This window comes from Citrus sinensis, chromosome 5 (assembly GCF_022201045.2).
Source record: "Citrus sinensis cultivar Valencia sweet orange chromosome 5, DVS_A1.0, whole genome shotgun sequence".
Lineage (NCBI taxonomy): Eukaryota > Viridiplantae > Streptophyta > Magnoliopsida > Sapindales > Rutaceae > Citrus > Citrus sinensis.
In genome coordinates, this window is record NC_068560.1 from 6,326,122 (window position 1) to 6,354,045 (window position 27,924).

The 27,924-nt window shown below is 32.0% G+C and overlaps 4 protein-coding genes and 1 pseudogene across 6 annotated transcripts; 4 read left to right on the forward strand and 1 right to left on the reverse strand.

Moving 5' to 3' along the window:
- The first annotated feature begins 3,462 nt into the window (after positions 1-3,462).
- LOC102608222 (zinc finger transcription factor YY1) lies at positions 3,463-8,066 on the forward strand. Of its 2 annotated transcripts, none has more exons than XM_052442048.1 (6): positions 3,463-3,673; positions 3,813-3,871; positions 4,885-5,084; positions 5,742-5,831; positions 6,599-6,742; positions 7,343-8,066. In XM_052442048.1, the coding sequence occupies exons 1-6, from the start codon at positions 3,588-3,590 to the stop codon at positions 7,904-7,906; spliced, it is 1,143 nt and encodes a 380-aa protein (XP_052298008.1). In that variant the 5' UTR covers positions 3,463-3,587; the 3' UTR covers positions 7,907-8,066. The 2 variants fall into 2 exon arrangements, with proteins under 2 accessions (XP_052298008.1, XP_052298009.1); XM_052442049.1 differs by having other exon boundaries at positions 7,364-8,066.
- A 2,117-nt stretch (positions 8,067-10,183) lies between these two features.
- Positions 10,184-11,640, reverse strand: LOC112496551 (ribonuclease 1-like). 2 transcript variants are annotated; one of them, XM_052442050.1, is made up of 3 exons: positions 11,242-11,640; positions 10,837-11,148; positions 10,184-10,380 (listed from the first exon to the last, which is right to left on the reverse strand). In XM_052442050.1, exons 1-3 carry the CDS (start codon positions 11,527-11,529, stop codon positions 10,375-10,377), a joined length of 606 nt encoding a protein of 201 aa, XP_052298010.1. In that variant the 5' UTR covers positions 11,530-11,640; the 3' UTR covers positions 10,184-10,374. The 2 variants fall into 2 exon arrangements, with proteins under 2 accessions (XP_052298010.1, XP_024949721.2); XM_025093953.2 differs by lacking the exon at positions 10,184-10,380 and having other exon boundaries at positions 10,558-11,148.
- An 87-nt stretch (positions 11,641-11,727) lies between these two features.
- LOC127902579 (putative F-box protein At3g16210) lies at positions 11,728-13,547 on the forward strand. The gene has a single exon (XM_052442046.1). The coding sequence runs from the start codon at positions 11,905-11,907 to the stop codon at positions 13,069-13,071; it is 1,167 nt and encodes a 388-aa protein (XP_052298006.1). The 5' UTR covers positions 11,728-11,904; the 3' UTR covers positions 13,072-13,547.
- A 390-nt stretch (positions 13,548-13,937) lies between these two features.
- LOC127902580 (putative F-box protein At3g16210) lies at positions 13,938-15,479 on the forward strand. Its single transcript, XM_052442047.1, has one exon. It carries the CDS (start codon positions 14,099-14,101, stop codon positions 15,242-15,244), a length of 1,146 nt encoding a protein of 381 aa, XP_052298007.1. The 5' UTR covers positions 13,938-14,098; the 3' UTR covers positions 15,245-15,479.
- Positions 15,480-22,966: 7,487 nt separating this feature from the next.
- Positions 22,967-27,545, forward strand: LOC102608508 (zinc finger transcription factor YY1-like; annotated as a pseudogene).
- Positions 27,546-27,924: the final 379 nt, after the last annotated feature.

Consider the following 27,924-nt stretch of genomic DNA (forward strand, 5'->3'; position numbering starts at 1 on the left):
TACATTTTTCTGCTAAGAATGGGTGCTGAATTTTTTTTTTTTTTTTAAGGGTGCAATAGCCCCCAGCCAATTGCGAAATACTCGCACCTTGATATATTCTTGTCATTACTTTTTACTGTCAACATTCCTAATTGATCTTAACATTTTACGAAAAATATATGTATATACCTGAATCTTTCTTCTCTGCCAGCAGGATAAGATTATGAAAGTTTAAGTTAATAAAAAATTAAACCATTTGATCATTATTCTTGAATACCCATATTACATGCATCTGGCAATTGTTATGCAATTTGCTGCAAATGAACTATTCTACGCACTTCATTTTTACTTTGAGATGTGCGTGGATCTAAATGAGACAGATCGGTCACTTTTCACTAAGGATCATGCCTAACCTTATAGATATTTTTTCTTTCTCCTAATGGAGGAAAATTTGTCTCATCAAAATGATAATCCATAAATCGTGCGGTAAATACATCACCCTTCAGTGGTTTAAGATATCTGATAATAGATGGTGAGTTAAATCTCACATATATTCCCAATCGACATTGGAGTCCCATTTTCATTTGTACTTTAAGATACCGTTTAATGGTTTTACTCAATCATTTTCAAATAGTTTTATTTAACTAATCACTCAAGTTTAAATATTGAGACCAATCGCTTTACCTTTTTAATAGATTAAAAAGAATATATTTTTCAACCCATTTGAAATTGCTATTGACTTTTTATAACCACTGATTAATAAAATATTGGCACATGGCAAAATTTTTTTCTTAAATTTTTTTCAAAAAACGTGACAAGTGTCAGAGTATGATTACTTGGTGGCTCCATATATGATTTTGACATGAAATCATTGGTCTACCATAGAATTTCTGACTGGCGATGCTGACCATATATTCATAAGAGTAATTAAATTATAATAATTTGTAAGATTTAATTTAATTATATTAATTTGGAAGATTTAATTTTATAATAACAAATTAAATAAAGAATAAATAATAAAAAGACCAAGTAACTCACCTCAAAGTAAGAACCAAGCTTAGCTTTGAGAGACTTACTTTTTTAAAGTAATTTTATATTTTTGTTTTTCTAATTTTTATTATTATTAATACTCTCACAAAAACTAGTCCTAAAAACGTCTGAAATACATAACTCCTACAGTACTTGCGGCCTTCACCAAAACTATAAATTTCACCTTTTTTCCTATAAATGGAACAATGAGATGATGTCTCCTCGATGACATGGTATTTGTGAAGTTGAATTCGAAATAATTTTAATAAAAGTAAGATATTATTTTTTAATGATTATATGGAATAATAATCATTACAATCACAACTGAAAAAAAATAAAAATATGAGTGATCACAACATTTGATTCCTAACTGTGAGTTCCAACTACTGTTTTAACTGACGAATTAGAGTTAAAATAGGCTATATCCTCATCATTGGTATTTTTATTGTCTACGATCAAAATGAATCGTTACAAGGTAATTATCAAAATGTCTTTAGTTAATTATTATCCTCAGTATTATTATTATTATCCATTATAACAATAACAATAACAATACAAAAAAATAGTAATAACAATAACAACCACAACAACAACAATAATATTTTAATAGGCACATATGCTTTAGATAAAACAGTTGTTTAATGTTTTGTAGACAAACAACTAGTTGTACCTAAGAGAAAGAAGTAGACGACATGTCTTCCTATACTTTCATATAACCGACATGTGTAAATAATATGTGCTGCTGCATATGCTAGTTGACTTGTGGTTTATTTTTTAAAATGTAACCGACATGTCATATTTTTCATATATAAGATAAAGACACGACGTCTACTTATTTTCTTGACAAACGACACATCATCTTTAATGTTGAATTCCCAAGGATTTTAATAAAAGTAAGAGATTATTTGTTTTTCAATAGTTACTCGAATAATAATCCTTACAATTGTAATTGTGAAAAAAAATAATAATAAACAAAATATGAGTGATCACAATTTTTGAGTTCTAATTTGGAGTCCCAACTATGGGTCATTCATCTATTAAATCATGAATTTTATAATTCATAAATTACATATTTATCATCTAATAGATATGTTACTCAATTTTAAGGTAATTATAATAAGAATTCCTATTACAACTGCGACTATTGATTACAATTAAAGCCATGATTACGATTATGTGTAATATTTTATTAAAATGATATAAAATATGCTATTTTAATTAGTTAACTGGTAAGTACAAAACGCAAACAACCATTTAACAGATTTTCATATTCAAATTTAGTGATTTTTTAAATTAAAAAGAAACTACATAATATCATATGAAATAGAAATTAATGATTGCCTTCTATCTATAATGTTCATCAATTTACAAATGAACAACATTAATTCATTAATCATTAATCTTGCATTTAGTCATAATCAAATGGGAATTTGATTGATGGTTGGGCACACTTGAGTTATTTAATTTCTTCTACACCTATTTCATTTAAAAACATGTATTTATAAGCAATATTTTAAAATTTTAAAATCTGAATATTAACTCAATTATGTCATTCTCTAATTTACTCTTCAGTTTGTTCCAAGGTTTTTTTTTTATCTTTTACTTTTTCATTTCAAAAATATCAAATAAAAAAAAATATTTCAAAGTAAAATAAATTTTTATGCTAAAAACGCTTGAAACTTTCAATTTGTGATGGCCTATATAGTAGAATATGTGGATCTGAATTTGCCCATTTATGAGAGACAAGCATTAACATTTGCTTGCAAGTGAACATTGAAAGAAAATATGTTGAGTGGTGAGAATATGAGGAATCGGAAATCGAAAATAAAGGTTGATTAGATAATTTCATTGAAAAAAATATTTTGGCAAAAAAATAATAATAACTAAGAAAAGGCTGTTAAAAGAAAATTGGTGGGTTATTTGAAATATTCCCATCAAAATATGATATACATAATTTCTTACAAAAGTTAATTTTAGGAAAAAAAATTATAACATGATCTAAGTTGTCAAATTATTTGTGATATTTTTTTGAGATAAAAATTTATGATGTGTAACACTACTCTTAATTGAAAAATGATTGATGACATATCCATAGCTATTTGTTTACTTCATTTTTATGATTATGTAATTGTAGAAGAATTACTTATCTTCGTATTTACATATGCTTAAAATTAAATAAAATTCTCTATAAATTATTATATCTCTTATTTATTTTATTTCTTTCTCTTGTTATATTGCTAGGCTCCAAGTTGAAAACTAATTTAACAAAATTTTTATTTCTTAATAATTTTTTTTCTTTTTTTTTTAACTTCTTTTCAATAATTATGGAATGAAATTTCTAACCGTTTTGTTAGCGGTTTGGAGAAACCCGAAATGGAAAAATCTCTTGAACCGTCCGGTCCAATTCCATTACACCGAACCGTCGTCGTTCCATCAAGACGCCCACAAACCAAATTGCACTTCAAAGGTTTAACAGCTTTGTTCCCCCAATCTCACCCTTTCTTCGAAACGGCTACTTTGTTTCAATTCAATAAAACAATCAACAAATCAAGCCAATAATTTTCGCAAATAAAGAACAAATGGAGACTCATTTCACTCACAGTTACTTCGAAAGACGACCAATTGTCAAATCCAAGACTCCGGCTGTTAAATGGTTCAGAGAATGGTAATTTTGGCCAAATTAGCCAATTCCCTTTTCTTAATTCTTTCAAGTTTCCTATTTTTTATTTCAAGTTTCAATTTTTATTTTTTCAATGCGAAGCAATTTTCTTATTTATTTATTATTATTATTATTTTCCTTGAAGGGTGCCCCAAGATATTGCGGCTACTGGTGGGAAGTGCCAGATTTTGAGATGGGTAAATGGTAAGTGATTTTTTTACATTCTTATGCTAACAAAAAAAATTTCGTTGAATTTAAATTTAAATTTTTAATTTTTTTGGTTATTTTATATGTTGTTATTTGTTAATAACTGTTGTTTGATTCGACTTGTATGAAAGTTAAATAAGTTAGTGTTTGGTGAAGAAATAAATGAAAACTAAGTTGAAGAAATAAATGGAAACTAAGTTTAACAGCATTTAGAGTGCCTAATTTAAATGCTTCTTCTTCTTTGCTTTGAATGGGAAATTCTGAGAATTTTGTATGTTTGCAAATTTTGTTGCAATTAGAACTTATTGGGCTATGGTCGCAAAGTCTCCATAGGCTATTCTAGTCCAAAGAGGTGGAATCGGGATTTCTTTTGTTATTTTCATTTTTTTGGGTGCTTAAGGAATTCGATATCTTTGAGGATCAGTTTGTTGTGAATTGGATGAGATTAATATTCAAGATTATGAATGGAGAAGATGATACAATTTATCCTTTTAAACATGCCATTAGAACATTAGTTTTTTTTTTTTTTAAATAAATAAAGTGTATTTTTTCATTTTATTTGGAAGTTTAAATGATTGTAGGGTTTTCCATATTTTTGCTTTGCTGCTTTTGTGTGAATACCATGTAACTCTATGAGCAACATTGTTTTAAGGTGGCATGCTGTATTTGATGAGTATATCTTGCTAGCTAGTGGTTATCAGTTCTTTCTGTTATCTGTTGTTAAGCTTTCACACTATTTTGTCGGTTGTAGATTCTCATTTGCATTTTTGTTTCTTTCTGTGAGTAGTGCACTACATCTGATGTGCTAATGGTCTTTCAACTTGCTTTTGATTCAATAATGGAAGCTTTGGCATTTAAATTTCCATAGTTTCCATTAGATTCAGGGGAGCCATGTCAGAGTTTTGTAAGAGGAGAAATCTTTAGATGGCTTTGTGTCAAAATTTACTTTTAAAGAATTCTCATGTTAATTTATTCCCAACATTTTATGTCCTTCGTCCATTTGTGTTCAGAGAAAACATTGAAGGCCTTAAAGGAGAAGGCAAAAGAGCCAGAGGCACCAGAGCCGGAGCCAGAACCTACCACTGAAGTTCTATTTCTATGCAGCTATGAAGGCTGTGGGAAGACATTTATTGATGCTGCTTCTTTGAGAAAGCATGCTCACATTCATGGAGAGAGACAATATCAGTGTCACTATGAAGGATGTGGAAAGGTAAGACATGACGTATTTAATGTAGTTTTTAATATTTCATTCATGATTTCTTTAGACTGCTTAAAATCATGAGATTCATCATACTTCTTAAGGTTTAAAATATGATAATAGTTTAAAAAAGAAAAGGAAACTATTATATGTATGTGTAGAGACAAGCTGTTGTGTCTGATCTTGGACATACTATCCAACATGGCCTCTCTAAAAATTGTGGGATGTTGGATTAAACAAAGTGAGGAATTTGGGTTTGTGGCCGAGGGCGGGAGTGTTTCTGAGTTGTAAAAATTTGGGGAACTTCATGTGTATGAAAGCAATTTGCATCGATGATTTGAGTGGGGAAGCAAAGGTACTATTGAGAATCAGGTGCTATCACCAAACATTTTTTCTTTTGGTGGGTCTTTTTGTGCGGCTAGTTTAAACCCTCTGGTTAAATAAGATCTGTCAGTCTGGTTTGGGACTGAAGGTGGTCCAGCCTTGTTCATGTACAGTCTTTTGTAAACCATCCTCAAATTGTTTTCTTGGTATATTTATGTTATGTTAAAGGCTAAGCCTCATCACTTTTTTTATTTCTCTTTTTCTTGAATTTTTTTTTTAATTGATGTCGTTCTTTCAGGCATATAAAAAATGGTTTTTGAAGTAATTTTGTACTTTTTGATGCAGAAATTTTTGGATAGTTCGAAGTTGAAAAGACACTTTCTTATTCATACTGGAGAAAGAGATTATGTATGTCCTCATGAAGGCTGTGGTAAGGTGAAGAATCTATCCATCCTAAAGCATTTTGTCAAAACTTTGCCGAGGCTACCTTATCTTTTTCTTTTTTCTTATTGCTGACATTATCATAAGATATGAGAAATATTATACATTTGTTTTCTGCCTGAAACATTTCTATTTGATGATTGATTCCATTGTCTTATGGTCCCTTGCCCACAATTTTAAAATTTTAGGTCATTTGGTAAATAATATTAATACCTTGGATGTTTAATAATATTTTGAAAAGAGAAGTACAGTTTGTTGTACCCTGTGATTGCTGAGGACATCATGGGTTTTAGTAAGCAAGATTCTGTGAGACGCTTTGATTGCCATACAATATTAAGTGTCATGTATCCAATCCAGGGGGACCCAATGATGTTGAAGTCTCAGGCTGGCAAGTGGAGGATCATGGAGTTCAGTCTTGAGAATTGCCACTATGCAAAAGCCACTTAGGGGTATTAGTGTATTTGGAATCCCCCTATAACCTTGTTTTATTTGGACCGACTCTCTGTGAAGACCTCTCCCATTATTATTGAGAATGAATGTTCGGTACTTAATATCAGGGTTGGTTGTATTGTAACTTGGATGGATCAAATATGAGAGACTCATGTTTTTTCATCATCTTGTAAAGGGCATAGTGCTAATCTTACCTTGAGGTTGCCGTTTTGGCTTAAGATGTTACTTTATTGTACATTTCTGTATGTGCACACACTTGTACTTGTACCCAGCATTTGTGGTGTTCCTAATTACAAATATGAAATATGCAGGCATTCTCTTTGGACTTCAACCTGAGATCACACATGAAAACACATTCACAAGAAAATTATCACATCTGCCCATACCCAGATTGTGGAAAGAGATATGCTCATGAGTACAAGTTAAAGAATCATATTGCATCTCACCACGAAAAGGTTGGTGCTATTTCCTTGCTGTTACTATTTTGCAGTGCCAACGCCTTTTTAGTATTTTTCTTTGCTATTTTAGATATTTTTCCTGCCTTTTTTGTTGCATTTTAAGTTAATTCCTTTCATAGAACATATCTTATGTAGTTTATGACGTGTAAAGCAACATGACTTCGGTTTCATCTCAGATTATATTAGTCATCTGTCAAAAGGAATTTTACTTATTTCTTTTCTAAAGATATCCTTCAAGTCTGTTAACAATGGCAACATATGAATGTTTGTGTTCTAGTGGAATTGTAGTCATTTCACCTTTAGTATGGCCATAGTACAAATGGTTATTATAATCACTGAAAGATTTAGTACAGAAACCATCTGCTATTTTTCTTCAAACTCTTAAGATCATCCCATGTGTCGCTGGTTGACTTCACTGTAGATCTAGAATGGTTATCATAATTATGTTCTTTTTATTTTTTTTAATTTTATTTGATATACATAGGACATCAAAATACCATTCTGCCAACATGAATTTTGGAAATTGATTGCCATGAAGCAAAGATCATCTGTATATATTTTTTCTCTCAAAACTCGTATATCATATCTGATTCTTAGTTTCGAGATTTGATTTCTCAGAATGCTGCAATGGAGGTGCCCAGATACGCTACTCCTCCCGAGAGGATAACAAAAACTCCCAAGCCACCTGCTGGGGTTTATGGTTCTGCATCATCTGAACGTCCTTATGCATGTCCTTATGAAGGGTGTGAAAAGGCATATATCCATGAATACAAGCTTAAACTCCATCTGAAGCGGGAGCATCCCGGCCATATGTCTGATGAAAATGCCGAGAATGCCACAACAAATGCTGATAATGAGATGGATGAAGGCAGTGACCAAGATGCCTATGCTGGAAAACGTGTTAATGGCAAAAGTCAAAAAAAAAGCCGGGCGAAGCCAAACTTGAAGATGCCTCCTGCAAAAGTAACGCAACGCAAAAGCTCAACTCCATCTCCTGCCACCTTGAATGTAGTGAGAAAGCAACAATGGACTCCTAAAGAAGAAGTTTACGAGGAAGAAGATAGTGAAGAAACTGAGGAAGATCGTGACAATGTTGAGGATGGATTTAGGTACGGGGAAAATAATGAAGATGATGATGAGGAGACTGAGTACGAAGACTGAAGCATATAAAAATGTTTCCTTCACCCTTCTGGTAAGGGCACCTTGTATGTATCTAACCCTTACAAACAGGTTCTCTGTCATCTTTTATCTGCTTGCTTTCAGCATCTTTTTTTCTCTCATTGCAGCATATAAATAAATTTAAAAATTTTTAATTTTAAAATATTGGTGATTCGCTAAAGAATTTCATACGACGAATTTGTGATTTTTTCATCTTGGGATAAACACAAAGCTGATGCAATCAACTCATCATGCCAAAATTTATGCACCTGAGCCGCATAAGATACTTGACTGGTAAGCTTGACAAAATTTCAATCGTTATATCATCAGAACATAAATGATTTGAAAGAGAGGGGAGACCACAACATGAATAAGTTAATTAGTTAGTGTCATAAAGAGGGATTTGGATTCATTAATTGTTGACTTTTGTGCTGGCTCTAACAAAGCTTTGATCATAAATTGGCAATCCATTTGGAAATAATTTTCAACCCCCAATCTATAGCCCATCAATCACCCACTTGTAATTTCCCAGGCATGTAGAGCGTAAACCATTTTACGAGGCAATGCATGTAGAACTTAAAAGGGATAGAAATTTCACCCACTACACACTAATCCTTGATCCCAAATCTACTTGTATTAATGTTTATAATTAATTTCTTCTATTTAATACTAGTTAATAAAGCTACATAGGTAAGTGCAATAAGGTTTCGTGCATTGGAACCCATGGTTATCGACCTGAATCCATTAGTATGGATCATTTTCTTTTCCAATTGAAATCCATTAGTATATGGAAGAGTGAAAAAGTACTTTCGTTGTTTTGGAATAAGAAGTCTTCGTATCTTAATGCATGTATTTAATGTATTCGGGACTATTAGAACTTATTACTCAAACTTAAGTTATTGTAATTGCAATAAATATTCATGGCTGGTTGAGCTACACACAAGAGGCTCTTTATCCTCTCATTATATTGTCACTAGACTCTCTTTGTAAATAAAAACATCATCCGGATCGGTAATTTAGAGATCCCTAATTTCTTATGTATGAATTCAACATATATAGATTCTTAAATAAATGCGCCATTCTTCCACAATCCATAATGTCTAGGAATACTGAAGAAAGGTCCAATACTAAATAGCGATCCACTTGACGATCATATATTTCTCCAACTATTTCTTCTGAATGTGTACACTTGATCATTCGACAGCTTACCGTACTTTGTTTTTTCTCATCCCACGAGTCTTGTACCAATAATCAACTTAAAAGTCATTGTATAATATGCAAAATAAACCATCATATTAGTCCACGAAATTGTCAAAACGTCTTATAATTTGGCTTTCAATATCTTCATATGATAAATTAACTTGTAAGCGTTTCATCCTGGAATAAATACGAAGCTGATGCAATAATTTCCTTACCAAATTCCACAGAATCAACGAATGCATTAATAAAAAGACGAGTTTCAGCATTGTTGTTCTGGAGATGTGAGATTCGAATCCCCGCACATGAGTAGCCTGGGAATTGGATTGCCGTTACCTAAATTAACCCAAAAAAAAAGCTTAATTTATTCTTATTTGAATTCTTTTTCTATCAATTTAAATCACATAAGTAGATATTTTGACCGAGTGTTTTTCAATTAATATGATTTGGTTGGCTATTCGAGTTCGATTATAGGAGAGGTAAGGAGCTAAAATTTTAATTTGAACTCAGCTACCCCTCTATCTTTTTAAAAATACAAAAATAAATTTAACAATCGTTTAAATTTACATAATTTAATTATCTTTTGTTTCTTTGCCGTATCAGCTGCTTAAGCAAGCATAAGTGCAGGTGGTCAACAGTGAACAGTAACACGGTTTGCACACGGCGAATAGTAACATGGTTTGAACAGTAACGGTTTGAATAGTAATGTGGTTTGAACAATAACGTGGTTTAAACAGTAACACAATTTGAACAATGTTATACGTTTGGTTATAAATAGCGAGGAGAGGTTAGAGCTTGAATCATCCCAATTTTGAGAGCAATTGCAAGTGAAACAATTTGAGAGTTTTGAGAGAGTTTTTACTTGAGTGTTAGGAAGATTCAATTAGGTGTATTGGGGTTGTGGGTATTGACAATTTTTTCCCACTTTCGTAAAATTCTATTATTAGTCAAATTATCTTCCGGTCTTTATCCGTGGACATAGGGATTACACCGAACCACGTAAATTATTGTGTCATTTTCTTTGCATTTGTTTACATAATATTTATATTTCTCTAGAAATTACAGTTTCCGTAATATTGGTAATTGCTCAACCCTGCACTTCTGCAACAAGTCAAACATTCCTAGAAATAAAATATTAAATTAAATTGAGGGAAAAAATAATTTACAGTGATTTATTCTTGTTATTTCATCATCCATCCAACTGTGGACAACTCAAGGACTCGGCAACAAAGTTGTTGTATTACCTACGGTCTACCCAAGAAGAAAGCCCTCGTTTAGCGCTGCAAAACAAAAATTCTGTATTTTAAGAAAAGGTGAAAAAACAGATGGTAAGTGGATAATTTTTTTTTAATTAATTAAAATTTTTTAAAAACATTGACGCATTAAATTATGCCACTTGTCAATATTTTAAAGCATGAAACTTTTGCTAAAAGTAATGTACCATGTATCATAATATAATACCTTTTATTTACATCGAAACAGACCATAAACACTAAGAGAATGTAGGAATGGTAGGAAAGCACGAGCTTATGGACTGAGTACAAATTAAAAAGTTTAAATTATTAAAGGACAAATTAATTTTCAACATTTTAAAAACTGATAACAAATTAACATCCGAACGACCCAACACATTGCTACAGAGCCCAAATAATTTTTCTACGGCACCTAGACAGTGAACTCGGCCTAGCAATGCACGAAACAAAATTTGTAGCTTGAACATCAACACAGAGTGTCACCTCCATTAGGAGAGAACGGTTCAAGCATTTAAAAAGTGGCGTAGTGCCGTATCTGGGGTTTATCGCTCGAGTATATTTCCGTGGATTGAGTTTGTCTCCATCTGGATTTATGCCTGCATCTCGAAATGCGGCCTCCAAGTTCGCAGCTTTAACCAGTGTGATAGCAGTTCGAAAATATTCCTCGGGCGGCAGGTTAGGCTGGCCTCTGCCGTGATGCTTCCACTCCCTCTTCCAAAACTGTTCATTTTCATTTCGGGTAAGACTTGGCCAGAACTTGTTCATCTCGGCAGCAAAAGATTTATTGCTTTCTAGCTACAAAGAAAGAGTAAAAATTAATTAATAAATGACCGTAGAATAATGTATAGGAAAAACTATATATATAGCCCATGGGAGTGAAGCAGGTACCATGGCTGGTACATTAATAGTTTGATTATTGGTATTTGTCGAGGACCTGCCGGAAGAATTTACTGGCCAGAGGCCGTGTAGGACGAATTTTGATGGCTTTATTCTGCAGGGCTCTGGCCTATGAACCTGGCAGTACACAGGTGGCCACGTCTGGACTAGAAAATATTGACGAAAATCTTGTGCACCACCGGAGGCGAATGCGATGCAGGAAACTGAGAAAACAAAGAAGATGAACGAGAAACTTCTCTTCATTTTGATTAACATTAATTTGACAATACTAAAATGCATGAGAGTATAACTGACACATAAATAGATAATATTAAGCAGTGGTATGATAAAAGGAAGATGGGTGCATGTACAAACTAATTAATGTCATCATAAATAATTTTAATAAGGACCATCCCCCCCTGCTTAATTTGTTTTCTTTTTGTTTTGGGATAAATTGGTAATTTTCACTTCATTCCTTGACAGCTGTTGACCTATTTTTTTTTCCCTCCCTAAACAAACTAATTCCATTGTAAAAACTGAATCCTAAAAATCATCTGAAACACACAACTCCAATTATCATTCGGACCATAGAATTTTCTCTTATTTTGAGCATCTCTTCCCATAATTAACTTGTGGTTCCCCTCTATCGCATTCTTCTATTATAAAGCATTTTAGATGTTACATTATAGAATCAAAATTACTGATTATATTTACAATCAGGAAGAGATAATAATGTTGACAACCAATATCAATTCTTTTCCCGAAGATATAACGATTGAAATTCTGTCAAGATTGCCAGCTAAATTTGTTTTGCGATTCAGGTGCGTTTGCAAGTCCTGGCTTGAGTTAACTAAGAAACCTTCTTTCATTTCCAAGCATTTCCAAAACAATAGTACAAGAACTCGTCTTTTCGTTGATGCATCTGTTAGTTCTACGGTATTTGGTAGGGGAATCGTTACATCAGCTTTGTACTTATTCCATGATGAAAAACTTGCAAATTTATCATATGAAGACATTAAACCCCAAATTCATGATGTATTTGTGGGCTATCATGATGGTTTATTTTGCATAATGCAGAGTTCAACGAATCGTCTAACTATATGGAATCCAGCAACAAGAGAATTTAGAAACCTTCCAAATTATAAATATTGTAATTCTTCCAACAGTGTAATGTTATATAGTACTTTCATCGGACTTGAATCTGATCCCATAAATAATGACTTTAAATTGCTTTTCGTACACAACTTATGGAATGAGAAAAGGAAAAGGTATGGTAAGGTGCCAAATGTTCAAGTGTACACATTCAGAACAAATAGTTGGAGAGAATTATATGATCATCAATTGGATCGTTATTTTGTATTAGGCGAAGGTCAATTTGGTAGGTTCACGTACTTGAAGAAAGTTTGTTATTGGTTGGTAATCTCGGATACTCGAGACCTAAAAGTGATTCTTTCATTTCACATGGATAATGAGGTGTTTGAAGAAATAAAAATACCTCCACAAGTAAATTATGACACGTCTATAAGTTTATATAAAGACTCTCTCTCAATTGTAATCCCAGATGCAGAGAATTGTTTTGAGATATGGGTGATGAATGACAGTAAGTGTTGGGCAAAAAATTTTACCCTTGGACCCTTCTTCAATCTTAATCTTCCAACAAATCATGGATTCTGGAAGAATGATGCCTTTTTTTTAGAATCAGACATTAGGACTGATAACGGTCGCCATTTTTTACGTTGCCTTTTATTATATGACCATAGTGCGAAAGAAATTAAGGATCTCCAACTCACAGAACCAAGAGATGTTTTCATCTATAAAGAGAGTCTGATGACTATACAATGAGAGGAAAAATATTTTATGATAAATTGACCTATATGTCATAATTTCAGAGTTTTTTTTTTTTTTTAATTTTTTTGGTTCATCATGATCAAGAGCATAATAGAAAGTATACGTGGATGATTGGTGGTTGGTTCGCTTTACAATACCTAGGCCTTTGGCAAACTATAAATTAGGATCTTACTTATTAATTATTAGAGTAAATTTTTGGGGTAATATATACGTATTATGTAAAAATTTGTTGTTTAATGTTGTCTTTCGTTTTTCTTCGAATGAGAAATAACATGAGTGGTGCTATATATTCTAATTTTTTATCCCAAAAAACTATCTCAAATGACGTGACATTCATCAATTGTTTGGCCAGAATAATACAATTAATTCACTTGAATTTTGCAAAGAATTACCAACCCAACAATGAATAACATATTATTTGAGATGGAATTTAGGATGAAAATTTTGAGATGTTTATCATTATTCTTAGTACTAGTCTTTTCATATAAATTTTTTTTTCTTAAAACAAATAAAAAATACAATATGTTGTACAAAGGAAAATCACCGGCAACAAGGTCCAAATATTCTTAAAATCGCGATAATGCAATCAAGGCTACAGTCTGATCCTTATAATGAGAATGCGTGGAGTCCTGTTTACCCTCAAAATGAATCACCTAAAGCCTCACGTCAGGTCTACATCTACAATATCTTGGTTGTCACTCACGCTTCATCAAATGGATCTTTTCATTCAGAGACCTAACTAATTTTAATAAGGACCATCCCCCCCTGCTTAATTTGTTTTCTTTTTGTTTTGGGATAAATTGGTAATTTTCACTTCATTCCTTGACAGCTGTTGACCTATTTTTTTTTCCCTCCCTAAACAAACTAATTCCATTGTAAAAACTGAATCCTAAAAATCATCTGAAACACACAACTCCAATTATCATTCGGACCATAGAATTTTCTCTTATTTTGAGCATCTCTTCCCATAATTAACTTGTGGTTCCCCTCTATCGCATTCTTCTATTATAAAGCATTTTAGATGTTACATTATAGAATCAAAATTACTGATTATATTTACAATCAGGAAGAGATAATAATGTTGACAACCAATATCAATTCTTTTCCCGAAGATATAACGATTGAAATTCTGTCAAGATTGCCAGCTAAATTTGTTTTGCGATTCAGGTGCGTTTGCAAGTCCTGGCTTGAGTTAACTAAGAAACCTTCTTTCATTTCCAAGCATTTCCAAAACAATAGTACAAGAACTCGTCTTTTCGTTGATGCATCTGTTACTTCTGCGGTAGTTGGTATGGGAATCGTTACATCAGCTTTGTACTTATTCCATGATGAAAAACTTGCAAATTTATCATATGAAGACATTAAACCCCAAATTCATGATAAATTTGTGGGCTATCATGATGGTTTATTTTGCATAATGCAGAGTTCAACGAATCGTCTAACTATATGGAATCCAGCAACAAGAGAATTTAGAAACCTTCCAAATTATAAATATTGTAATTCTTCCAACCGTTTAATACCTCCTAGTACTTTCATCTGTCTTGAATCTGATCCCATAAATAATGACTTTAAATTGCTTTTCGTACACAACTTATGGAATGAGAAAAGGAAAAGGTATGGTAAGGTGCCTAATGTTCAAGTGTACGGATTCAGAACAAATAGTTGGAGAGAAGTACATGGTCATCAATTGGATCGTTATTTTGTATTAAACGGAGGTCAATTTGGTACGTCCACATACTTGAAGAAAGTTTGTTATTGGTTGGTAATCGCGGATACTCGAGACCTAAAAGTGATTCTTTCATTTCACATGGATAATGAGGTGTTTGAAGAAATAAAAATACCTCCACATGTAAATTATTACTCGTCTATAAGTTTATATGAAGACTCTCTCTCGATTGTAATTCCAGACGCAGAGCAGTGTTTTGAGATATGGGTGATGAATGACAATAAGTGTTGGGCAAAACATTTAACCCTTGGACCTTTCTTCAATTTTCGAATAAATTTTGGATTCTGGAAGAATGATGCTTTTTTTTTAGAATCAAATTCTAGGATTTATGGTGGTTGCCTTTTTTTACATGAACATCGTACGAAGGAAATTAAGAATCTCCAAGTCACAGATCCACAATTTGTTGTCATCTACAAAGAGAGTCTAATGACTATACAATGAGAGGAAAAATATTGTAAGATAAATTGACCTATATTTCATATTTTCACAGAATTTCTTATTTTATTTTTTTTGTTCATCATGATCAAGAGCGCGTGGTAGAAAATATACGTGGATGATTGGTGATTGGTCGGCTTTACAATACCAAGGCCTCTGGCAAACTATAAATTAGGATTTTACTTACGTATTATTAAAGAAAAATTGTTTGGGGGTAATATATATGTATTATGTAAGAATTTGTTGTTTAATGTTGTCTTCCTTGCTTCTTCGAATGAGAAATAGGAGTCAACTTTTAACTACCAAAAATCAATAATCATTTATAGTAGGTGTAGTGCTATATATCCCAAAAATTTTATTTCAAAAAGCTATCCTAAAGGACGTGGCATTGATCAATTTTTTTGGTGAGAAGTATACAATTAATTCACTTGGATCTTATAAAGAATTACCAACCAATTAATGAATAACATATTATTTGAGATGTACTTTAGGATAAAAAAATTGAGATATCTATCATTACTCTTTATAATAGTCTTTCATATAAAATTTTGTTGTTTCTTAAAATAAATTAAAATCATAAAAAATATTATACAAAGGAAAATTAGCAGCAACAAGGTCCAAACACTCCTAAAATCGCGACAATGCAATCAAGGCTGCAGTACGATCCTTATAATGAGAATGTATTGAGTCCTGTTTACAATCAAAATGAATTACCTAATGTCTCAAGCTAGGTCCACATCTACAATATCGTTAATCAACAACAAGTATCTTGGAGAATAACTTGGCTTTCACTCACACTTCATCAAAGGGATCTTTTCATTTAGAGACCTAACATTCACAATTTCTTATTGTTAATAACTCCTATTTCTCATTTAGAGAAGCAGGAAAAACAACCTTTAAGCAATAAATTTTTACATAACACACATTACCAAAAACAATTACTCTTTAATAATAAATAAGGGGCGAGAGAGAGAGAGAGAGAGAGAGAGAGAGCGAGTGCTCGAAAATCAAAAGTGCGTGTGTTTTATGCGCTGCGTTTTTGTGTGTCGTCGATACTTCTTATGTGATGTTGGGGGACCCTCCGACCCCGTTTGCTTTATAATGAGCCAGCATTTTTCGGTTTGGCCGTTGAAAGTACGTGGCTTCTCTGTTAAACCCTGATTAGCTGGCACGTGTGCAAGTTGGGATTTGGCACGTGTGATTGTCTCGATTGTTTCGATGATCCCTCCCATAGGGCTCGACTCCATGCCACAATGTCCTCTTGGGGCATATAAAAATAGGTTTAATTAATCAATATTTTCAATTTGTCAAATATAATTGATTTGATTAATCAAATTTGCAGGTGCAATTTTACACCGTGTGATCAAATTCTCTTGTTAGCAGGAGGTTCGGTGGAATCAATATTCTTGCATTCGCTGAATGAATCTTTCACCCGAGTTGTTCTTTATGCATGAATTATATAATATGTTATAAATGTTGCTGATTATTAAACAGTTTTTTTTTTATTTTTTATCGAGTACTTTTCGAACTAGTGCACATGAAATGGACCGTGATTACTAAAATTTCACCCCCAATCTCCTAATTTACAGTTTGCCTAAGGCCTTGGTATTACCAATCATCCACGTACATTTTCCACTACGTACTCTCAATCATGATGAACCAAAAAAAAAAAAAAAAAAAAAAATTCGGTGGAATTATGAAATTTAGGTCAATTTATCATTCAGTGTTTTCCTCCAATTGTCTATTAATTTTTGGAGATGAAAACGTGTTTTGGTTCTATGATTTGGAGATCCCTAATCTCTTTCTTACTATGTTCATATAAAAGAAGGCCACGTAGAATAAGGCGACCATGATTAAACCTATATTCTAAAGAAAGCACATCATTCTTACATAATCCATGATATGTGGGAGTATTGCAGAAAAGTCCGAAGGTTAAATGTTTTGCCCAATACTTAATGTCATTCATCACCCATCCCTCAAAACAATTATGTGTATCTGGAATTACAATTGACAAAGAGTCTTTATAGAAACAAAGCTCGGTGTAATCATTTACTCGTGGAGGTATTTGTATTTTGTATTTCTTGAAACACCTCATCATCCACGTGAAATGATAGAATCACTGTTTGGTCTCGAGAATGTGAGATTACCAACCAATAACAAACTGTCGTCAAGTACGCGTACTTGCCAAATTCTCCATTTAATTAAAAAATAACGATCCAAATATTTACCTCCAACTACTCATTCTCAATGTGTACTCTTGACCATTTGACACCTTACTATACTTTTTTTTTTGTTCTCATGCCTTTAGTCGTGAACCAAAACCAACTTCAAGTCATTTATTATGGGATTAGATTTAAAACTGTTAGGATTGTAGTTGTAATTGGAGTCAATCTTGTATTTAGCTGGCATAATATTCTTGTAATATTCTCTTTTCTATTCTTGGTATGTAAATAAGTTAGTTTAGGAAGGTTGATTGATTGTAGGAAGTCTAGCTTGATTTATGGAGAACAGTATAGATGTAATCTTTTATATATATGTACAGGATGGAATGGCAGAGAAGCGATTCTCACCACACCAAAATTAGTTTGTTCATGGTATCAATCAAAGGTGAGTGATGAACAAGTGAGAAATCAGATTTCGCCATATTGCCCCCAAGTAAGTGATAATTGTTGAGTCTTAGAAAATATATATTTATAAAGGAGAAAATCGTCATTTTACATTTCAAGTCTTACTAACATCCTTACTTTTATGTATTTACGCTTCTTGTGATTTAATTATGTGTGTCTTATTTTAATTAAGTATTTTATGTATTTTAGGGGCATCATGGTCATTTCACAATGAACGAGAGATCAGACGGCAAAACAGACATTACTTTTGAACTTAGGATAGTCGAAAACCTAAAGAGCAGCATAAAAGGAAAAATGGCATTGTTCACATGTACGATACTGTTCACGACACTGCTCACATAGACGGATCGATGATGTGGCATTGACTGATGAGGTGTCACGATCCTGTTGGACTAAAATTCTTATGTACTGTTTATCGGTGACGTGGCAGAATGTTAGTGGACCAAAAATTATGCATACGGTACATGCATATACACAAGATTATTTTCAACCAAACTGCATCACTGTTCAAACCGTGTCACTATTCAAATCGCGTGGTCAAACCGTGTCATTGTTGATAACTCTAGGAAATGAGAATTATTACATCTATTCTAGACTTGAATAAAGGCCATTTAGAAAGCAAATAATGTATTTTAATTACATTTTGGCGAATTTTTGCATAAATATTCATTTTAGTTGAGTCTTAACAAGTTTTGCGTGAATCATAGTAATTTGTGCTAAAAACAGGTTTTAATTTGTAGGTTTTAAATTCATAAAAGGATGCGAAGACATTAGATGAGAAAGAGGAGGAAAGAAGATGACCATAAAAGAAGGAAAGCACAATCGGAAATGACAGAAGTGCCGTGGCGGATGTTAGAGCAACCAATGCTGCAGCAATCTGGGAGAAACGCGGGAGAAAATATAGGCGCGGGTCTGCAATTAAATTACAAGCTGCATGTTTCCTAATTTAAACATAGGCACGCGCATGGGTGTTGGTTCGAAAAACCTAATTTGCAAGTATATAAAGGAGGCATTCACCACAAAGAATGGCAGAGTGGAATAAGCATTCAAAAACAATTACAAAGGCAAGAAGAAGATCAAGAGTAAGGAGGGTTGTTCGGCATCATTGAAGAGGAGGATCTTTAAACTTTCATCGTGCTCCACTCACATTATCTTTCTTCCTTTGATTTATTGGATGTATTTTGCGATCAGTATATTTATGTTTATTTTTCTCATTCAGAACATGAACTGAATTTACTTGTAGTTGATTGACAAATATCCACCCCTACTTAGCATTTAGCAATCAACGTTATTTTGAGAAAATAATTGTTGTAAAAGTTTAGTTTCGAGACAATAAGTCGTCCATGTGCGTTTATCAATTGAGAATCAGAATTAAAATAAGTTTTTTATTTAACTTTTAGAATTAGAGTTGGAATAGGCTGTATCCTCATCATTGGTATGTCTACTTTGTCAAGGATCAGAATGAATCGTTGCAAGTTAATTACCAAAATGTCTTTAGTTAATTATTATCCTCAGTATTATATCTATTATAACAGTAACAATAACAATGATTAAAAAAAATAGTAATAACAACAACAATAACAATAATAATATCTTAACCGGCTCATAGGCTTTAGATAAAACAATTGTTTAATGTTTTGTAGACAAACAACTAGTTGTACCTAAGAGAAAGAAGTAGATGACATGTCTTCCGATACTTTCACATAACTGACATGTGTAAATAATATGTGCCGGTGCATATGCTAGCTGACATGTGGTTTATTTTTTAAAATGTAACCGACATGTCATATATTTCATATATAAGACAAAGACATGATGTCTGTTTATTTTCTTGACAAACAACACCTCATCTTTAATGTTGAATTCCAAACGATTTTATTAAAAGTAAGAGATTGTTTGTTTTTCAATAGTTGCTTGAATAATAATCCTTACAATTGTAATTGTAAAAAAAAAGAATAAAAAAATATGAGTGATCACAACCTTTAAGTTCTAATTTTGAGTCCCAACTACTATGGGTCACTCATCTAATAGATCATGAATTTCATAATTTATAAATTACATATTTATCATCTAATAGATATGTTACTCAATTTTAAGGTAACTATAATAAGAATTCCAATTACAACTGTGACTATTGATTACAATTAAAGTTGTAATTACGATTATGTATAATTTTTTATTAAAATTATATAAAATATGCTATTTTAATTAGTTAACTGGTAAGTACTAAACCCAAATAACCATTTAATAGATTTTCATATTCAAATTTATTGATTTCTTAAATTAAAAAAAGAAAACTACATAATATCATATGAAACAGAAATCAATGATTGCCTTCTATCTATAATGTTCTTCAATTACAAATGAACAACATTAACTCATTAATCTTGCATTTAGTCATAATCAAATGGGAATTAGATTGATGGGTGGGGCACACTTGAGCTATTTGAATTTCTTCTGCACTATTTCATTTAAAAACATGTATTTATAAGCAATATTTTAAAATTTTAAAATCTTAAAATTAACTCAATTATGTCATTCTCTAATTTAAGGTTGCATTTTCTCCCTCAAAATTGTCAGATCCTACAAACTAAATTTTCACTTTCACTCAATGTTGGACATTGATTCTTAATCTTTTTTAGTAAATCATAATTACATCTTCAGTTTGTTCCAAGGTTTTTAGTAAATCCAATTATATATTACTTTTTCATTTCAAAGATATCGAAGTAAAAAAAATTAAAAAAAAGATATCAAGGCAAAAATAATTTTTTATGGTGAAAACACTTGAAACTTTCAATTTGTGATGGCCTATGTAGAATATGTGGATCTGGATTTGCCCATTTATGAGACACAAGCATTAACATTCGCTTGTAGGGGTGGCAAAATGAAAAATCGAATCGAATCGAATTTTAAACGAATTGGGTCAAAATTTTGTGGATTCGGATTTGATTTGTTTATTAAACGAATTAAAATCTCAGGATTCGAATTAGATTCGTTTATTAAACGATTATTTAGTTTAATTCATTTAATAGATTAATAAAAGAATTGAATCAAATTCAAATTCATTTATTATTAATTTATCCTAATAATAAATGAATCCATAACTAATCGAATTGAATATGAATTTGTTTACAAAAGTTAAATAAATAATCCAAACCATAAAAGTTTTCATCTTATTTATATATTGTGTTATTATTATTTATAATTACTAGATTAACCTTCAAATTTTAAATTTTTTTTATAAATATTTAAGAATAAATAAGTAATTTAATTAAACGAATAAATTGTATTCGGTTAGTTTATAACCCATTTATTAAATGAATACTAAACGAATAAACGAATCAATGTCTTCAAACCTGAATTCAATTCGTTTAATTAACGAATCGAACTGAATTCACCAATTTATAAACGAATCAAAATTTTCAAACCCAAACGCGTTTAATTCGCTTCAAATTGAATCGAATAAACAAATCTTGGTCCAAATTGCCGCCCCTAGTCGCTTGCAAGAGAACATTGAAAGAAAATATGTTGAGTGGTGAGAATATGATGAATTGGAAACCGAAAATAAAGGTTGATTAGATAATTTCATTTAAAAAATATTTTGGCAAAAAAAAAAAACTAAGAAAAGGATGTTAAAAGGAAATTGGTGGGTTATTTGAAATAGTCCCATCAAAATATGATATACATAATTTCTTAAGAAAGTTAATTTTAGGAAAAAAAATTATTAACATGATCTAAGTTGCCAAATTATTTGTGATATTTTTTTGAGATAAAAATTTATGATGTGTAATACTACTCTTTTTTTTGCTGCGTTTACTTTTTAGATTGGAGTGAGAATCCTGAGGAGTGGGAATCCTTGGATTAGGAGTGTGGAGTGGGAGTGGGAGTAGGGTGTTTACTTAGGCTAAATAAAAGTATGGATTGTCAATCAGAATCCTAATTATTTGTTTACTTTGTCTTGGATTGGGAGTAAATTGTTTTAAATTACAATTTTATCCTTATGTACAAAATTATAATTTGTAATTAAAAAATTAATAAAAAATATATTTGGAAAATAAAATAAATATTTTATTATATTTATAAATTAATAATAATTACTAATATTCTTAAATATGTAAATCATAATGTTTTATTAATTTTAATTTAAATTATGTGAATAAAAATTATTAATAATAGCAACACAAATGAAATATTATTATTGATAATATAGTACAAAATTAATATTTTTTTAGAATAAAAGATTTGTTATTATTAATTAAATAAATAATTAATATTTATTAAAATTAATGTTTAATATTATTAATTTAAATATAATATTTATTTATTTTTATTTTATTAAATTTAATAAAATAAATATGATATAATTATTATTTTTAATAAATATGATATTATTTATTTTATTAAATATGATATTATTTATTTTATTAAATATGATATTATTTTATTTTATTAAATATGATATTATTTATTTTATTAAATATTATTTATTTATTTATTTTTATAAGGATAAAATGGGAAGAGGGGGGAGTGGATTCCCACTCCCACCTCCCACCATGGGAGTGGGAATCCCACTCCCCACTCTAAAATTGGGTGGGACCCACGGATTCTCACTCCCACTCCCCTTTTTTAATGTAAGTAAACACTGGAGTGGGAGGAACCCACACTCCACACTCCCACTCCAGAAAGTAAACAATACCTTAATTGAAAAATGATTGATGACATATCCATAGCTATTTGTTTACTTCATTTTTATGATAATGTAATTGTAGAAGAATTACTCATCTTCGTATTTTACATATGCTTAAAATTAAATAAAATTCTCTATAAATTATTATATCTCTTATTTATTTTATTTCTTTCTCTTGTTATATTGCTAGGCTCCAAGTTGAAAACTAATTTAACAAAATTTTTATTTCTTAATAATTTTTTTTTTAACTTCTTTTCAATAATTATGGAATTAAATTTCTAACCGTTTTGTTAGCGGTTTGGAGAAACCCGAAATGGAAAAATCCCTTGAACCGTCCGGTCCAATTCCATCACACCGAACCGACGTCGTTCCATCAACACGCCCACAAACCGAATTGCACTTCAAAGGTTCAACAGCTTTGTTCCCCCAATCTCACTCTTTCTTCGAAACGGCTACTTTGTTTCAATTCAATAAAACAATCAACAAATCAAGCCAATAATTTATGCAAATAAAGAACAAATGGAGACTCATTTCACTCACAGTTACTTCGAAAGACGACCAATTGTCAAATCCAAGACTCCGGCTGTTAAATGGTTCAGAGAATGGTAATTTTGGCCAAATTAGCCAATTCCCTTTTCTTAATTCTTTCAAGTTTCCTATTTTTTAATTCAAGTTTCAATTTTTATTTTTTCAATGCGAAGCAATTTTCTTATTTTCTTATTTATTTATTATTATTATTTTCCTTGAAGGGTGCCCCAAGATATTGCGGCTACTGGTGGGAAGTGCCAGATTTTGAGGTGGGTAAATGCTAAGTGATTTTTATACATTCTTATGCTAACAAAAAACATTTTGGTTGAATTTAAATTTAAATTTTAAATTTTTTTGGTTTTTTTATATGTTGTTATTTGTTAATAACTGTTGTTTGATTCAACTTGTATGAAAGTTAAATAAGTTAGTGTGTGGTGAAGAAATAAATGAAAACTAAGTTGAAGAAACAAATGGAAACTAAGTTGAACAGCATTTAGAGTACCTAATTTAAATGCTTCTTCTTCTTTGCTTTGAATGGGAAATTCTGAGAATTTTGTATGTTTGCAAATTTTGTTGCAATTAGAACTTATTGGGCTATGGTCACAAAGTCTCCATAGGCTATTCTAGTCCAAAGAGGTGGAATTGGGATTTCTTTTGTTATTTTCATTTTTTTGGGTGCTTAAGGAATTCGATATCTTTGAGGATCAGTTTGTTGTGAATTGGATGAGATTAATATTCAAGATTATGAATGGAGAAGATGATACAATTTGTCCTTTTAAACATGCCATTAGAACATTAGTTTTTTTTTAAAAAATAAATAAAGTGTATTTTTTCATTTTATTTGGAAGTTTAAATGATTGTAGGGTTTTCCATATTTTTGCTTTGCTGCTTTTGTGTGAATACCATGTAACTCTATGAGCAACATTGTTTTAAGGTAGCATGCTGTATTTGATGAGTATATCTTGCTAGCTAGTGGTTATCAGTTCTTTCTGTTATCTGTTGTTAAGCTTTCACACTATTTTGTCGGTTGTAGATTCTCATTTGCATTTTTGTTTCTTTCTGTGAGTAGTGCACTACATCTGATGTGCTAATGGTCTTTCAACTTGCTTTTGATTCAATAATGGAAGCTTTGGCATTTAAATTTCCATAGTTTCCATTAGATTCAGGGGAGCCATGTCAGAGTTTTGTAAGAGGAGAAATCTTTAGATGGCTTTGTGTCAAAATTTACTTTTAAGGAATTCTCATGTTCATTTATTCCCAACATTTTATGTCCTCCGTCCGTTTGTGTTCAGAGAAAACGTTGAAGGCCTTAAAGGAGAAGGCAAAAGAGCCAGAGGCACCAGAGCCGGAGCCAGAACCTACCACTGAAGTTCTATTTCTATGCAGCTATGAAGGCTGTGGGAAGACATTTATCGATGCTGCCTCTTTGAGAAAGCATGCTCACATTCATGGAGAGAGACAATATCAGTGTCACTATGAAGGATGTGGAAAGGTAAGACATGACGCATTTAATGTAGTTTTTAATATTTCATTCATGATTTCTTTAGACTGCTTAAAATCATGAGATTCATCATACTTCTTGAGGTTTAAAATATGATAATAGTTTAAAAAAGAAAAGGAAACTATTATATGTATGCGTAGAGACAAGCTGTTGTGTCTGATCTTGGACATACTATCCAACATGGCCTCTCTAAAAATTGTGGGATGTTGGATTAAACAAAGTGAGGAATTTGGGTTTGTGGCCGAGGCCGGGAGTGTTTCTGAGTTGTAAAAATTTGGGGAACTTCATGTGTATGAAAGCAATTTGCATCGATGATTTGAGTGGGGAAGCAAAGGTACTATTGAGAATCAGGTGCTATCACCAAACATTTTTTCTTTTGGTGGGTCTTTTTGTGCGGCTAGTTCAAACCCTCTGGTTAAATAAGATCTGTCAGTCTGGTTTGGGACTGAAGGTGGTCCAGCCTTGTTCATGTACAGTCTTTTGTAAACAATCCTCAAATTGTTTTCTTGGTATATTTATGTTATGTTAAAGGCTAAGCCTCATCACTTTTTTTATTTCTCTTTTTCTTGAATTTTTTTTTTAATTGATGTCGTTCTTTCAGGCATATAAAAAATGGTTTTTGAAGTAATTTTGTACTTTTTGATGCAGAAATTTTTGGATAGTTCGAAGTTAAAAGACACTTTCTTATTCATACTGGAGAAAGAGATTACGTATGTCCTCATGAAGGCTGTGGTAAGGTGAAGAATCTATCCATCCTAAAGCATTTTGTCAAAACTTTGCCGAGGCTACCTTATCTTTTTCTTTTTTCTTATTGCTGACATTATCATAAGATATGAGAAATATTATACATTTGTTTTCTGCCTGAAACATTTCTATTTGATGATTGATTCCATTGTCTTATGGTCCCTTGCCCACAATTTTAAAATTTTAGGTCATTTGGTAAATAATATTAATACCTTGGATGTTTAATAATATTTTGAAAAGAGAAGTACAGTTTGTTGTACCCTGTGATTGCTGAGGACATCATGGGTTTTAGTAAGCAAGATTCTGTGAGACGCTTTGATTGCCATACAATATTAAGTGTCATGTATCCAATCCAGGGGGACCCAATGATGTTGAAGTCTCAGGCTGGCACGTGGAGGATCATGGAGTTCAGTCTTGAGAATTGCCACTATGCAAAAGCCACTTAGGGGTATTAGTGTATTTGGAATCCCCCTATAACCTTGTTTTATTTGGACCGACTCTCTGTGAAGACCTCTCCCATTATTATTGAGAATGAATGTTCGGTACTTAATATCAGGGTTGGTTGTATTGTAACTTGGATGGATCAAATATGAGAGACTCATGTTTTTTCATCATCTTGTAAAGGGCATAGTGCTAATCTTACCTTGAGGTTGCCGTTTTGGCTTAAGATGTTACTTTATTGTACATTTCTGTATGTACACGCACTTGTACTTGTACCCAGCATTTGTGGTGTTCCTAATTACAAATATGAAATATGCAGGCGTTCTCTTTGGACTTCAACCTGAGATCACACATGAAAACACATTCACAAGAAAATTATCACATCTGCCCATACCCAGATTGTGGAAAGAGATATGCTCATGAGTACAAGTTAAAGAATCATATTGCATCTCACCACGAAAAGGTTGGTGCTATTTCCTTGCTGTTACTATTTTGCAGTACCAACGCCTTTTTAGTATTTTTCTTTGCTATTTTAGATATTTTTCCTGCTTTTTTTGTTGCATTTTAAGTTAATTCCTTTCATAGAACATATCTTATATAGTTTATGACGTGTAAAGCAACATGACTTCGGTTTCATCTCAGATTATATTAGTCATCTGTCAAAAGGAATTTTACTTATTTCTTTTCTAAAGATATCCTTCAAGTCTGTTAACAATGGCAACATATGAATGTTTGTGTTCTAGTGGAATTGTATTCATTTCACCTTTAGTATGGTCATAGTACAAATGGTTATTATTATCACTGAAAGATGTAGTACAGAAACCATCTGCTATTTTTCTTAAAACTCTTAAGATCATCCCATGTGTCGCTGGTTGACTTCACTGTAGATCTAGAATGGTTATCATAATTATGTTCTTTTTATTTTTTTAATTTTATTTGATATACATAGGACATCAAAATACCATTCTGCCAACATGAATTTCAGAAATTGATTGCCATGAAGCAAAGATCGTCTGTATATATTTTTTCTCTCAAAACTCGTATATCATATCTGATTCTTAGTTTCGAGATTTGATTTCTCAGAATGCTGCAGTGGAGGTGCCCAGATACGCTACTCCTCCCGAGAGGATAACAAAAACTCCCAAGCCACCTGCTGGGGTTTATGGTTCTGCATCATCTGAACGTCCTTATGCATGTCCTTATGAAGGGTGTGAAAAGGCATATATCCATGAATACAAGCTTAAACTCCATCTGAAGCGGGAGCATCCTGGCCATATGTCTGATGAAAATGCCGAGAATGCCACAACTAATGCTAATAATGAGATGGATGAAGGCAGTGACCAAGATGCCTATGCTGGAAAACGTGTTAATGGTAAAAGTCAAAAACAAAGCCGGGCGAAGCCAAACTTGAAGATGCCTCCTGCAAAAGTAACGCAACGCAAAAGCTCAACTCCATCTCCTGCCACCTTGAATGTAGTGAGAAAGCAACAATGGACTCCTAAAGAAGAAGTTTACGAGGAAGAAGATAGTGAAGAAACTGAGGAAGATCGTGACAATGTTGAGGATGGATTTAGGTACGGGGAAAATAATGAAGATGATGATGAGGAGACTGAGTACGAAGACTGAAGCATATAAAAATGTTTCCTTCACCCTTCTGATAAGGGCACCTTGTATGTATCTAACCCTTACAAACAGGTTCTCTGTCATCTTTTATCTGCTTGCTTTCAGCATCTTTTTTTCTCTCATTGCAGCATATAAATAAAGTTAAAAATTTTTAATTTTAAAATATTGGTGATTCGCTAAAGAATTTCATATGACGAATTTGTGAATTTTTCATCTTGGGATAAACACAAAGCTGATGCAATCAACTCATCATGCCAAAATTTATGCACCTGAGCCGCATAAGAGACTTGACTGGTAAGCTTGACAAAATTTCAATCGTTATATCATCAGAACATAAATGATTTGAAAGAGAGGGGAGACCACAACATGAATAAGTTAATTAGTTAGTGTCATAAAGAGGGAATTGGATTCATTAATTGTTGACTTTTGTGCTGGCTCTAACAAAGCTTTGATCATAAATTGGCAATCCATTTGGAAATAACATCAATCACCCACTTGTAATTTCCCAGGCATGTAGAGCGTAAACCATTTTACC

Coding starts and splice junctions, on each gene's coding strand:
- LOC102608222 (XM_052442048.1), top strand. CDS start 3,588: ATGGAGACTCATTTCACTCACAGTTACTTCGAAAGACGACCAATTGTC. Junction 3,872..4,884: donor GATTTTGAGATGGGTAAATG/GTAAGTGATTTT, acceptor ATTTGTGTTCAG/AGAAAACATTGAAGGCCTTA. Junction 6,743..7,342: donor TTGCATCTCACCACGAAAAG/GTTGGTGCTATT, acceptor TCTGATTCTTAG/TTTCGAGATTTGATTTCTCA.
- LOC112496551 (XM_025093953.2), bottom strand. CDS start 11,529: ATGCATTTTAGTATTGTCAAATTAATGTTAATCAAAATGAAGAGAAGT. Junction 11,149..11,241: donor CTATTAATGTACCAGCCATG/GTACCTGCTTCA, acceptor CTTTCTTTGTAG/CTAGAAAGCAATAAATCTTT.
- LOC127902579 (XM_052442046.1), top strand. CDS start 11,905: ATGTTACATTATAGAATCAAAATTACTGATTATATTTACAATCAGGAA.
- LOC127902580 (XM_052442047.1), top strand. CDS start 14,099: ATGTTACATTATAGAATCAAAATTACTGATTATATTTACAATCAGGAA.